The sequence below is a fragment of the Arvicola amphibius genome, chromosome 10, assembly GCF_903992535.2.
Source record: "Arvicola amphibius chromosome 10, mArvAmp1.2, whole genome shotgun sequence".
NCBI classification, from domain to species: Eukaryota; Metazoa; Chordata; class Mammalia; order Rodentia; family Cricetidae; genus Arvicola; species Arvicola amphibius.
Genome location: NC_052056.1, coordinates 110,710,375 through 110,724,619, shown reverse-complemented (window position 1 = coordinate 110,724,619; position 14,245 = coordinate 110,710,375). Strand labels below are relative to the sequence as shown.

The window sequence follows — 14,245 nt, the reverse complement described above, 5'->3', positions numbered from 1 at the left end:
ACATCTTAGAACAGATTCAAGATGCTGCCTGAGATGATTAAGTCTCACAGAATACTCCAGTCAGGACTTGATCATAATTCTAAATTTTCTTTAGGCTGCCCTAAGATTATCAGTGTCCCCAACTAGCAAGATGTAGCCTGAAAACTATACCCGCATTCCCAAAACTGGGCTATGGATATTTTCCTTTTTTTAGAATGTTGGTTACAAGTTGTTATGGCTAATGGTCGGGAGAAAAACTAAACAAAAGATACTAGATTCAGAGTTCTTGGGTCTTTTTTTTTTGTTTGTTTGTTTTTTAAGAAGAGGGGAAGTGGTGTGGGACAGTGGTCTGTATTCTGTCAATTATATTTTAAATAAAAGCTGATTGGCCAGTAATCAGGCAGGAAGTATAGGTGGGACAACCAGACAGGAAATAGAGGAGGGTCAGTGAGAACAGGAGAATTCTAGGAAGAAAGAAGTCCTTTTTAGCAGTCCTGGCCCAGCCACAGAAGAAGCAAGATATGACTGCCTTGCTGAATAAGGTACTGAACCATGTGGCTAACACAGATAAGAATAATGAGCTAATATAAGTTATAAGAGTTAATAAGAAGCCTGAGCTAATGAGCCAATCAGTTTATAACTAATGTAGACCTCTGTGTGATTTCTTTGGGATTTAACAATTGAGGGAACCTGGCAGGACAGAAACCTCAGTCAACACTGGGCTCTTATATAGGTTATCTTATCATCTTTAACGTTCTGGTTAAATGTTGCACTAAAATCATCAGACTCTGGTTTTTTGGGGGGGAAGGATTGGAGGCTTTTGATGAAAGCTTCTGTTTCTTTGTATGTTATAGATTATTTAAATTGTTCCTCTGATATGATTTCATTTTGGTATGTGACACTTATCCAGAAAAGTGACCATTTCATTTACATTTTCCAATTCTGTGGAGTATAGATTTTTGTCATATGACCTAATGATTCTCTGGATTTCCTCAGTGTCAGTTGTAATGTTCCCATCTTCATTTCTGATTCTGTTAATTTGGATATTCTTTCTCTGCTTTTTGATTAATTTGGATAAGGGTTTTTCTATCTTGTTGATTTTCTCAAAGAACTAGCTCTTTGTTTCATTGATTCTTGGTATTGTTTTCTTGGGTAAGTCTGCTTCTTTTTGTTCTAGACCTTTCAGGTGTGCTCTTAAGTCACTAGTGTGAGCTTTTTCCACTTTCTCTTTGTAGACATTTAGTGCTGTGAACTTTGTCTTAGCACAGCTTTCATAGTGTTCCATAGTTTTGGGTACGTTGTTCCTTCATTTTCATTGAATTCTAGGAAGTCTTTAATGTCTTTTTTGACCCAAGGGTGGTTCCATTGAGCATTGTTCAATATCTATAAGTTTGTAGGCTTTCTGCAATTAGTATTGTTAATTCTAACTTTATACCATGGTGATCTAATGAGATACAGTGGTTATTCCTATTTTTTGTATCTGTTGAGGTGTGCTTTGTTACTGAGCATTTGGTAAATTTTAGAGAAGATTCCATGAGGTGCTTAGAAAAAGGTATATCCTTTTGTGTTTCGGTGAAATGTTCTGTAGATATCTGTTAAGTCCATTTGTGTCATGACATCTATTAGTTCTCTTATTTCTCTGTTAAGTTTCTGTCTGGTGGGGCTGGAGAGATGGCTCAGAGGTTAAGAGCATTGTCTGTTCATCCAAAGGTCCTGAGTTCAATTCCCAGCAACCACATGGTGGCTCACAACCATCTGTAATGGAGTCTGGTGCCCTCTTCTGGCCTGCAGGCATACACACAGACAGAATATTGTATACATAATAAATAAATAAATATTAAAAAAAGTTTCTGTCTGGTTAACCTGTCTATTGGGGAGAGTGGAGTGTTGAATTGTCCTTGTATTAGTTTATGGGGTGTTGAATTGCCCTCCTATTAGTATATGCCTGCTAGTTGGCTAGAGAAGCTGACACAGGTGGGGGAGGGACCCAGGGTTTGCCTGGTAGGGAGGGCCTAGAAAGTGAGGTGTCCTGATCTGTGGGTGGTCACTCACCACTTGGTCCTGTCTGTGTATTTGCAGCCTGTGCTTCAGAGTTACTCTGAAGTGGCAGAGGATAGGATGGTTTGGGACAGAGTCAAGAACTTTTTTTAAACTATCACTGCATTCATCGATTTTATCACATACCCTGGTGCTGACTGGTGGCTGGCTGACCAAGTCAATCTTACAGAAACTTTTCAGTTTCATGAGGTGACATTTATTAATTGTCAAAGTGACTTTGTTCATGGTATTCTGTTTAGAAAACCATCTCAAATGCCAATGTTTTAAAAGCTATTCTCTAATTTCTCCTCTAATAGGTTCAGAGTATCTGGTTCTATGATTAGGTCTTTGACCCACTTGGGCTTGAGATTGTACCAGGTGATAATCTATTCAATTAACTCTACGTGCCAACATGTGTTTTTACCATTACCATTTATTGAGGATTTTTTTCCTCATTGTTTGTTTATTGTTTCTTCAAAAATCAGGTGTCTATATGTGTGCGGCTATATGCCTGGGTCTTTGATTCAATTCTGTTCACCAACATTTCTGTATTGATGCAAATACCATGTAGTTTTTATTATTATCTATCTATTGTACAGTTTGAAATCAGAGGTCATATCTTCATTTTTTATTGTTGAGGATTGTTTTAGATATCATGGGATTTTTAGCTTTTCACATTGTATTGAGTCATATCTTTTCAAGGTATGTAAAGAAAAGTGTTGGCATTTTGATGGGTGTTAAGTTAAATCTGTAGATTTCTTTTGCTAGGATTTCTGTTTTTACTTTGTTAATCCTACTGATCCATGAGCATGGGGGACCTTTCTTCTGATAGCTTCTTAAATTTCTTTTTCAACATATTGAAATTTTGGTCATATAAGTCTTTCACTTGCTTGGTTAAGGAACTTCAAGATATTGGATATTTTTGTGGCTATTGTCAATGTTGTTTTTCCCTGATTTCTTTCTCACTCTATTTGTCTTTAAACTTAGAAGGCCTCTGACTTTTTTTTTTTTTTTTTTTTTTTTTTTTTTTTTTTTTTTTGGTTTTTCGAGACAGGGTTTCTCTGTGGCTTTAGGGCCTGTCGGCCTCTGACTTTTTATAGTTAATCTTTTATTCAGACATTGTTGATGGTGTTAATCAGCTTCGATAGGACTTCTCTTTCCAAATGTCATCACTTATCTATAAAAACATATTGTTTGAAAATAATTTAACTTTTTATTTTCTTTTCCAATTCATATTTCCTTGATCTCCTTCAGTTGTCTTTTGCTCTACCTAAAATTTCAAGTAGTGTATTACCTAGGTGTAGAGATACTAGACAACCTTGTCTTCCTATCTTTTTTAGAATGTCTTTGAGATTTTCTCTGTTTAATTTGATGTTGTCTATAGTCTTGCTGTAAATTTTATTTATTATGTTTGGGTATATGACTATCAATATTCTCTCCAACAATTTTATCTTGAAGGGGGGTTGGATTTTTTTCAATGGCTTACTTAAAAAAATCAACAAGATTGTCTAAACTAACTAAAATACAGAGAAAATATCCAAACTAAGAAAAAAATAAGAAATGAAAAGTGGGATATTATTAAATGATAATGATTAGCTCAAAACTTGTACTCCACAAAATAAGAAATTTTAAAATTAGTGGATTTTTTTTCAATGATACTTCTAACCAGTATTCAATCAAGACCATATGAACAACTTAAGTAGACTTATCAACACTAAAGAAATAAAACCAGTCATTAAAAACATCCCGCATCTCCAAAAAATTCCAGGATCAGATGATTTTAGGACAGATGTCTCTCTGAGATATTCAAAGAAGACCATATGCTCTTAAAATTGTTCCACAAACTGAAATTAAAGGAACAATACTAAATTCATTTGATAAGAGCACATTAACTCTGATTTTCAAACCACACAAAGATTCAACAAAGAAGAGAACTACAGACAAATTTTGCTAATGAAAATAGATGCTAAAATACTCAGCAGAGTACTTATAAATTGAATCCAAGAACAAAGCAAAGACATCATTCACCATGATCAAGTAGGCTTTATCCCTGAGATGTACAGATTGTTCAACATATGAAAATCAATAATGTAGTTCACTAGAAAACCAAGTTAAAAATGCATCATCTTCTAATTAGATGCCAAAAATACCATTGGGATTGTCTATTGTGATTTGATCATTTCGATGTTCTGTGTGCTTCTTGTAGATATATGGATGAGTATTTTTGTAGTTTTTGGAAAGTTTTCTTCCATAATCTTGCAGATGTAGTATGTGTCATTTACTTGGGATTTTCACCCTCACCTATGGTTATAACTTAAAGGTTTGGATTTTTCATGCTATCTATCATTTCCTTTATAGTATTTTCCTGTTTTTTAAGAGTAATCATAATTCTTTATTATTTGTTCTAAGTGTCATCTCATTTTGGTCCCCGATACTTTTTTATGTCTTTCCTTTGAATTTTCTAATTGGTACAGTGACTATTTCTTTTCTTGAGAAGATTTTATTCATTTATTGTATGTATCTGATTATCCGCATGTACAGCTTTATGCAAGAAAAAGGGATCAGTTCTTACTATAGATGATTGTGAGTCACCATGTGGTTCCTAGGAATTAAATTCAGGACCTCTTGAAGAGCAGCAGTGCTCTTTATCTCAGAGACACTTCTCTAGATCCTAATGAATATTTTTATTCCAAATTAATTTCAGTTGACTTTTGTTCAGTGTTTGTATATTATTATTATTATTATTATTATTATTATTATTATTATTATTATTTTTTTTTGGTTTTTCGAGACAGGGTTTCTCTGTAGCTTTGGAGCCTGTCCTGGAACTAGCTCTTGTAGACCAGGCTGGTCTCGAACTCACAGAGATCCGCCTGCCTCTGCCTCCCGAGTGCTGGGATTAAAGGCGTACAGTGTTTGTATATTATTATTGAAACAAATTCTCAGATTTATATTTTGGGGTTTTTTTGTAAATTTCTTGAGCTTTTTTGTGTATTCTTTTTCATCGTGAGGAAAACTTAATTTCATCTATTGAATTTCATTTTCTACTAATTTCATTGAGCTATTTCTTTCTCTTCATTGTCAGTTTTCTCTTGGAAATCTTTCATGAAATTTTGATTGTTCATTTAAATTCTCTTTCCTGTGTTTCATCAAAGTCATTCTCATTGTCAAACATTTCTTTTTTATTAGTATGTTTTGGAGAGGAGATACTGACTTGTTCCTTTCACAATGTTTGTATTTTTGCAATGAGATATGGGCATGTGACTTTTGGTATTATTTATGCTTGATATGGATAGAGCAGTTTGGTGCAGAGGGGAGGCTATGTGGGCATGTAAGTTCTCGAGAATGGAAATGACTTAGTGGTGTGAAATCGGGTGCACTAAAGGTATTTCAGTGATGTGTAGGCTATGGTTCCTTGTCCTATTTGGTTTTTAGAAGGATGGCTGACTGGGTGGAGAATTTGGCATTTTAGTGTGAGATGTCTGTGAGTTTCAGATTTAGGTAGGGTGCACCCTGGAGTAATTCTATGTTTACATTGTAATACATACTGAAACTGATCTGGGGATAGGGAAGGTTATGTGCTGGGGAGGTTCAGAAACACTCAGTGAGCTAGAGCATGAAGAAAAATGTTGGAAAACTGGCTGTGAAAATAGGTTTGATGTTATATCAGCAAATTGGATCTTATGGAAATGATGGTTCTATTCATGCTTTGAAATTGCCATACCTTTATCCAATGTATTTCAATCTTATATACAGTACTCTCCCTCTCATGAATTAACCCCATGATTGCTCATTTTCTTTTTATGCCTACTTTTGGTCCTATTTATTATGGCGATTTTTATAGTTACCAATAACCCAGTGAATCTAGGTAGTACAATACATGTGCAAATATTTATGGCTCCATCCACTGTGACATGGGTAAGACACTCTTGGCTATATTTCCCCGCCACCCAAAAATGTCCCTCATTCTCATAGTGGCAATCAGCTTCCAGTAGTAGTTCCTCAGCTATTGAGAGGGACCTTAGGAGGTACCTCCTGGACCACATTGGAATTTTGACTTACACCATCTTACATAACCCTAGGCAACCATTCCTGCTGTTAATTGATGTCTATCTCTTATGTCATGGCCAGGAGAAAGAGTTTCAGTTCTCTTTGTAACTCTTAATTACTACATTGTTCTTTTTGTTTTTATTTCCTTAATTATTAAATTCATAGCGTTGTATTCTTTTGATCATTCACTCATGTATATAATTTATTGTGATAATATTTATCTGTGTTGTCTTTTCCTGTTTTCTTAAAAATCCAGTTGATAAACTTTTGTGCAACTAGTACTTCTCACGTGCTCAAGTTCATTTAGTACCCCCTAAATTTTAAAAGATTGTTGAATGAAAATTGTCAGTGCACTTTTTTACTGGAGCATGGCAAATTTACCAGTGACTACTTTACTGAAGAAAATGACATCTCTACATGCAACCATCTGAACTCAGTTGCTTCTCAGTAAAGTAGAAATCCTCATAAGCCCCTCTTCTATCCAGAAGGGAATATTTAAAACTTCAGTTTTCTACAGGTATTTTGTGGCTGTTGGTTTAAAGTTCATATTTTATTGACTGTCATATCCAGAACACAACATTTACATTTACTCCTCCAAATCCTCTTGCTCTTTTTTTTGTTTGTTTGTTCTTTGTTTTTTTTTTTTTGTTTGTTTGTTTGTTTTGTTTTTCGAGACAGGGTTTCTCTGTGGCTTTGGAGCCTGTCCTGGAACTAGCTCTTGTAGACCAGGCTGGTCTCGAACTCACAGAGATCCGCCTGCCTCTGCCTCCCGAGTGCTGGGATTAAAGGCGTGCGCCACCACCGCCTGGCTCCTCTTGCTCTTTTATGCTTTCCCATATCTCTCTTGCAATGTTCCCTCATCTTTGGAGTAATATAGGTGTCTCACATAGGTATGAGCTTTCCAGATCTCTTTCCAAAATCACTTACTCTGTGGCACGGGTTTTTTTTTTTTTTTTTCAAGATAATGTAAGTGTAGATTAATAAGTTTTAGAACAACCCCAAATGCTGAATATACCCGCTGTGAAAATACCTGTGTATCCTTTTAAAGCAAGATCTCTACAACACATGGCAACATCAGGATATACAAGAAGAATCACACTGAGGGCTTAGCATGCATAGTATAGAACAAACCAAACGCCTTCAACCAGTCAAGTGACTCTTTACATTGAACACTTGCAGTCAAAGTTGTAGTTTCTGATACTGTGAATTGATTAAAAAATGATAATAGATCATGTCTTTATTAAACTTACTGCTAATATTAGGAACTAATATCATTTAGTTGAGAATAGAAATCAGTATTAAACCAACTAATGATAAATAAAGAAAAAATGCACATTGATGAAAACTATAGCGGTATTATAGTATCCACAGTGTTTAAAAATCAGTGAAACTATGAAGGACTGCAGTAATAATGTGAGAGGAGAAGGTTGGAAGGAGGCAGAAAAAATAATTTAGGAATGAGAGTAAATTACACAGATTTTAACTGGAATAATGGAAGAAAACTGTTTACTACAGAAACATATAGAAAAAACATAAAACCCAGTAAAACAATACAATAGTATGAAACATAAAAGAAAATGATTAAGATGTAGTTAACTGAGATTGGATATGTTCAAGAACTAGAATGTGAGAAAGACAATGAAATGTACAATGAATAATATAACTACACTGTCAAACAGGGCATGTCCTTTGTGGTTTGTCCTGTTCTTCCTATCTTCCCCATGAAGATTTTTGTAGAAAAATATATGAAGGGCAAGTTGCAGTTTGTAATGTTAGCTCTAATCTAGAAAATCAAGTTTATGGGACTGCTGTTCCCAGAGTAGTTTAATCAACATTTTTGTTGGTGTTTTTATTGATTTCTTAGTAAATCTTTATGAGTAACTTATTGCAATTTAGTTCTCATACTCATCTTGTGTATTTTTTTAAATTTTTTTCTTTTTTTAAAATATTTATTATGTATACAATATTCTGTCTGCATGTATGCCTGCATGCCAGAAGAGGGCACCAGACCTCATTACAGATGGTTGTGAGCCACCATGTGGTTGCTGGGAATTGATCTCAGGACCTTTGGAAGAACAGACAGTGCTCTTAACCACTGAGCCATCTCTCCAGCCCTCATCTTGTGTTCTTGAAGCAATGATGGAACCCTGAAGCTTCAGGGGAGAGTCAGCTTTGGATGTCAGCAGATCCATGCCATGGATCAGCTATGCAATCTACCACCTCAGTTTTATTTTCTAAATCTGCCCACAGTGTTCCCACTACTTATTAATGCATTAGAAGTCAGTCTCTTCCCAGCTTGCCACACACAGGTGTCATCTCTTTCATGGTCTTTCCCACTGTTGTCATTGAAATAATTTGCAGTAAGAATTTCTGCTTCATTCTTGGATCTGGCAGTTCTGTCCCTCGCTACACATCTTACTTTTAGCATATTTTCATTTCACAGCTGTGCGTGCAGGCATGGTTGCAACTTTACAGCTCATGGTTCTTTAACCTGTGGCTCCTAAAGAAACAGTTTGCCATAAGAATAGATGCCCTTAAATGGTGAAGTCTGGAACTTCACATGAAGATAGTCTGGCTCCCATTCACATACCCCTTTTCTGCCTGTACATCTACAGATTAAGTTTATCCTTCTTGGTTTATTTCCAGAACATGGATTTTTAGTATAGACTGTATTTTGGAGTATGTCTTTTAGAATAATGCTAAGCAAGAACACATCAAGTTTTGTGATGAACTCTTGTATCCTTAGTCTAAGTAAGGAAATTGTTACGTGGGCTCTTGATAAACTCTTTCCTTTCATGACAGGGAATCTTGACATTCCAGGATGTGGCAATTGATTTCTCTCCAGATGAGTGGGACTGCCTCGACTTTGCACAGAGAGCCTTGTACAGGGAAGTCATGTTGGAGAACTACAGTAACATGGTCTCTGTGGGTGAGACTTTTTTTCATGATTCCTTCTTTATCATAATTGTTTCCTACAAGTATGTTTTACATCTATGTCTGAATTGTCTGCCTCACTTTCACATGTTAATTTAATAAAAATCTTAGAGTTCATCATTTAGAATACAATGATTTGTGTAACTTTATCTTGTCAATATACTTCTGACTCCTGGAGATGGCATTCATCATTCAAACATTTATAATACATTTTACTTTTCAGACACATCATAGATTATATATTGATTTCTAACGTAATGATTCATTACATATTTGCATTTAGATTCAATAGTAATTTACAAAGAAACTCAGTACAGAATACTAAAAAAATGCTGTTGAGTGTTTTAAAATATTGGGAGATAGCAATGAGGTAATTATATTTAGAATTTTATGTTATATGCCATTTTATATAGTGAGTATGGTGGTTTATTAGAAATCCATGTTTTTACTATTATCCCAAGTTATACCCATATATCTGTTCCAATATTCAGGTATTTCAGTGTCAAAACCAGACCTGATCAGCTCTCTTGAACAAAGCAAAGAGCCGTGGAATGTGAACACAGGAGAGAAAGAAGGCAATGAAAAAGGTAAGCTACAGGAAGTATTAGCACATGTGGGGAAACATAGGGCATGGAGGAATTCTGTCCTGAAGTGGGGTTTGCAAAGATCTTTACCTGAAATGGTATAAAAATTCACATTGAATAATTATTCTAAATTTCTTTATAAGTCTCATTCACATAAAGTGACCTAAAAATTCACATTGAATAGTTAACTTTAATTATGGTATAAAGCAGAAGATGCTTTATTGCCACCAGGCCCTGAAATGAACAATATTGAAATGAAAATTAGCATTAAGAAACTTTTCACAGTGTTTTAAAGAATATCTCTCTGTACACGTTCATGTCTGTTTGTTTACACTTATTACGTGATTTTCACTGTTAGAATCACATAAAATCAGAAAATATAAATTTTATAGTTGGACTCATTGGAAGATTATTGAATTTGTTCTTTGCGTTAGAATCTTCAGAATTTAAAGATAACTTTTCTATTTCTGCAAAATATTCATTAGAAACTAAGAGTTGTTTATTCATACATGTTATTGGTCTATTTTAATATCTGAAAATCTCTGAATATCAAAATTTATGTTGTTTCACATAAAGGTGTTTTTTATGTGTTTTTATATCTGTCTAAATTTGAGTTTGCTTGGAGAAGAAAATTTGTATATACTTTTTATTATTCATATATGCTTTTATTATTTTGAATGCCTCACAATGACTTTTGATCATATTCAACTCCCCAACTCTTTCCATGTCCTGCCTCCTCCAGATATTTTTGATTTTTTTTTCCCATCTTTATTTATACTCAGAGTTCAATCTGTAATTCCCATACAATTCTGGGTGTTGAGAATGGCCTGCATATGGTTGAATTATCAGGAGTTACACATTTTTAAAATAAACGTAATGCTCTTTCTCCAATCATCTTTAAGATGATAGGAACCTCTCAGCAAGGCTTGCGGCTCCAAATCTCATCAGCCTTTCTTCCTAGAATATTAATCTGTTTTGAGCTTGCTCAGGTCTGATGCATGCTATCCTAATCACTTGAGTTCTTATGGGCAACTGTCATATTGTGTACAAAAAGTACTATTTTCTTATAGTCATTCATGACTTCCTGCCTTACTATGTATTATCACTCTGTCCTGAATGAGCTCTGAATAGACCATAGAATGGTTTTGATATAAGAAGCATACTAGTTAAAACTGAATATTTTCTTATTGTTTATACCATGTCCACCTGTGAGTCTCTTTTTAGTTGGCAAATTCCACCAGAAGCAATGGGAATGAAGGCCTAGAGATGCAACTGTGTTTCATTATGAGCATACATACAAAAGTCCTCAATAAAATATTTGCATCCTGAATCCAATAGTATATCAAAAAGGTGATCTACATAGGCTTATCTCAAGACGTGTAGGACTAGATCAACAATTCAAAACCAATAAATGTAATCTACCACTTATACAAACTGAAAGTCAAATTCCAGATGTTTATCTCATTAGATGCAGAAAAGCCTTTGACAAAATTAACACCCCATTTTTGATAAAAGTCCTGGGGAGATTAGGGATGCAAAGAACATACCTCCAAATGAAAGACACAATTTGCAGCAAGCCTGTATCTCACACCAAACTAAATCGAGAGATATTCAAAGCCTTTCCACTAAAATAGGGCCATTTAATTGATACTCACTCTCTCCATATGTATTTAGTACAGCACTTGGAATCTTAACTAGAACAGTAACATAAATTAAGATCAAAAAGTTATGAATAGTAAAGGAAGAGATCAAAGTAACTGTAAACCTATGAATTTAGGTTTACAGACTCTAAGAACTCCACCAAGAATCTCCTACAAGTGAGATAAACTTTAATCAAACTTAAGGGGTGCAAAATTAACTAACAAAAGCAATAGCCCTCCTATAAAAATGAGAAAAGATTTAAATGGAAATACGGGAAACGATGTCTTTTACAATAGCCTCAGAAAATAGTTTGGGGTGATTCGAACAAAGAAAGTTAAAGACCCTTATAGAAATGTATCAGAAGATAGAAAAAAATTCCTGTGCTCAAGGATTGGTCAATTAATGTGGTAAAAATGAACATCTTATTGAAAGTAATATATTGATTCAGTGAAAAATCCCATCATTAAATTCTAACACAGTTCTTAAAGATTGCAAAAGGACAGTCTTCAGCAACATATGGATACAAACAAACAAAAAACTTAAAAGTTTAAACAATTATGAAAAATAAAACTATATATGTGGGGTATTATCATCCACAATTTTATTTATTTTATCTTATAAATAATACCAATCAAAATTTCCACTTCCTCCCACTTCCTTCCCGCTCTCCCACACACCTTTCCCCCCATTCCTCTTCAGTCCTAAGAGAGGACAAGGTACCCTGCCCTGTGGGCTCCCCTGTCCATCCAGGCTTAGGAAGGTGTGCATCCAAATAGACTAGGATACCAAAAAGTATCCTAGTACATGCAGTAGAGACAAATACCAGTGCCATTATCATTGACCCCTCATTCTGCGCCAGTTGTTACCCACATTCAGAGGGTCCAGTTTGATCCCATGCTCCTTCAGTCCCAGTCCACCTGGATTTGGAATGCTCCCATTAGCTCAGGCACTGTCTCAGTAGGTGAACCAACCCCTTGTGGTCCTGACTTCCTTGCTCATCTTCTCCCTTCTGCTCTTCAACTGGACCTTGGGAGCTCAGTCCAGTGCTCCAGTGTGGGTCTCTGTCTCTATCTCCATCCATCGTTCTATGGTTATATTCAAGATAGTCATCAGTCTGACTACAGGACAAGGCCAGTTCAGGTATCTTCTCCTCCACTGCCCAGGGTCCTAACTGGGGACATCCCCGTGGACACCTGGAACCCCTCTAGAGCCAAGCCTCTTGCCAGCCCCAAAATGGCTTCCTTAATTAAGATTTAATTAAGATATCTTCTTCCCTGCTCTCCCATATCCATCCTTCCTCCATCTCAACCATCTCACTCCCCCAAGCACTCCCCAACCCCTCTTCTCCTTTCTCTCTCCCACTCTCTCCTTCCCCCTAACCTTCCCCCACCCCAATGTTCCAAACTTTTGCCTGGCAATTTTGTCTGCTTCCAATTTCCAGGAGGATCTATATATGTTTTTCTTTGGGTTCATCTTATTACTTTCCTTCTCTAGGATCATGAACTATAGGCTCAGTGTCCTTTGTTTATGGCTATAATCCACTAATGAGTGAGTACATACTATGTTCATATTTTTGGGTCTGAGTTATCTCACTTGGGATAGTGTTTTCTTTTCTATATTCAGTGTTGTCAGATTTATATTGAGGTCTTTAATCCATTTGGACTTGAGTTTTTTGCATGGTGATAGATATGGATGTATTTCCCTTTATACATAACTGGTTGACATCCAATTATGCCAGCACCATTTGTTGAAGATGCTTTATTTTGTCCATTGTATAATTTTAGCTTCTTTATCAAAGATCAGGTGTTCATAGCTTTGTGGATTAATATCCATGTCTTCAATTCGATTTCCTTGGTCAACATCTTGGTTTTTATGCCAGTACTAAGCTGTTTTCATTACTGTAGCTCTGTAATACAGTTTAATGTCAGGGATGGTAATGCCTCCAGAAGTTCCTTTATAGTACAGGATTGTTTCAGCTTACTGTTTTTTGTTCTGTTTTTCCATATAAAGTGGATTATTGTTCTCTCAAGGTCTGTGAAGAATTTTGTTGGGATTTTGATGGGGATTGCATTGAATCTATAGATTGCCTTTGGTAGGATTGCCAGTTTTACTATGTTGATCCTACCAATCCAAGAGCATGGGTGATTTTTCCATTTTCTGGTATCCTCTTCAATTTCTTTCTTCAAGGACTTAAAGTTCTTGTCAAATAGATCTTTCATTTCCTTGGTTAGTGTTACCCCAAGATACTTTATGCTATTTGGGGCTATTGTGAAAGGTGATGTTTCTCTGATTTCCTTCTCAGCTTCTTTATCCTTTGTGTATAGGAGGGCTACTGATTTTTTGGAGTTGATCTTGTATACTGCCACATCACTGAAGGTATTTATAAGCTGTAAGAGTTCTCTGGTACAGTATTTGGGGTCACTTATGAACACTAGCATATCATCTGCAAATAACGAAAGTTTGACTTCTTCCTTTCCAATTCGAATCCCCTTATGTTTTCTTATTGCTATTGCTAGAACTTCAAGCACTATGTTGGAGAGATATGGAGAGAGTGGACAGCCTGTCTTCTTCCTGATTTTATTGGAATCACGTTGAGTTTTTCTCCATTTAATTTGATGTTAGCTGTCAGTTTGCTGTATATTGCTTTTATTATATTTAGATATGCTCCTTGTATCTCTAATCTGTCCAAGACCTTTATCAAAAAGGGGTGTAATTTTGTCAAATACTTTTTTGGCATCTAATGAAATGATCATATGGTTTTTTCTTTCAGTTTATTTATATGATGGATTACTTTGATAGATTTCGTATGTTGATCCAGCCCGGAATCTCTGGGATAAAGCCTACTTGATCATACTGGATGATTTTTTTTGATGTGTTCTTAGATTCAGTTTGCCAGTATTTTATTGAGAATTTTTACATCAATGTTCATGAGTGAGATTGGTCTGTAGTTCTCTTTCTTGGTTGAGTCTTTGTGTGGTTTTGGTATCAGGGTAATTGTTGCTTCATAAAGAGTGTTTGGT

The 14,245-nt window shown here is 35.4% G+C and overlaps 1 protein-coding gene across 2 annotated transcripts in view; it reads left to right on the top strand.

The window, feature by feature from the left end:
- The window catches only part of LOC119825299 (replication factor C subunit 3-like), a 52,655-nt gene that overhangs the window by 28,638 nt on the left and 9,772 nt on the right, over positions 1–14,245 (top strand). Inside the window, exons 10-11 of one of the 2 annotated variants that reach the window (XM_038346095.1) lie at positions 8,869–8,995; positions 9,492–9,587. In XM_038346095.1, coding sequence (XP_038202023.1) covers positions 8,869–8,995; positions 9,492–9,587 — 223 coding nt within the window. Of the gene's footprint in view, positions 1–8,868; positions 8,996–9,491; positions 9,588–14,245 lie in introns of those variants that run through there. The other variant, XM_038346096.1, reaches the window with a different exon arrangement.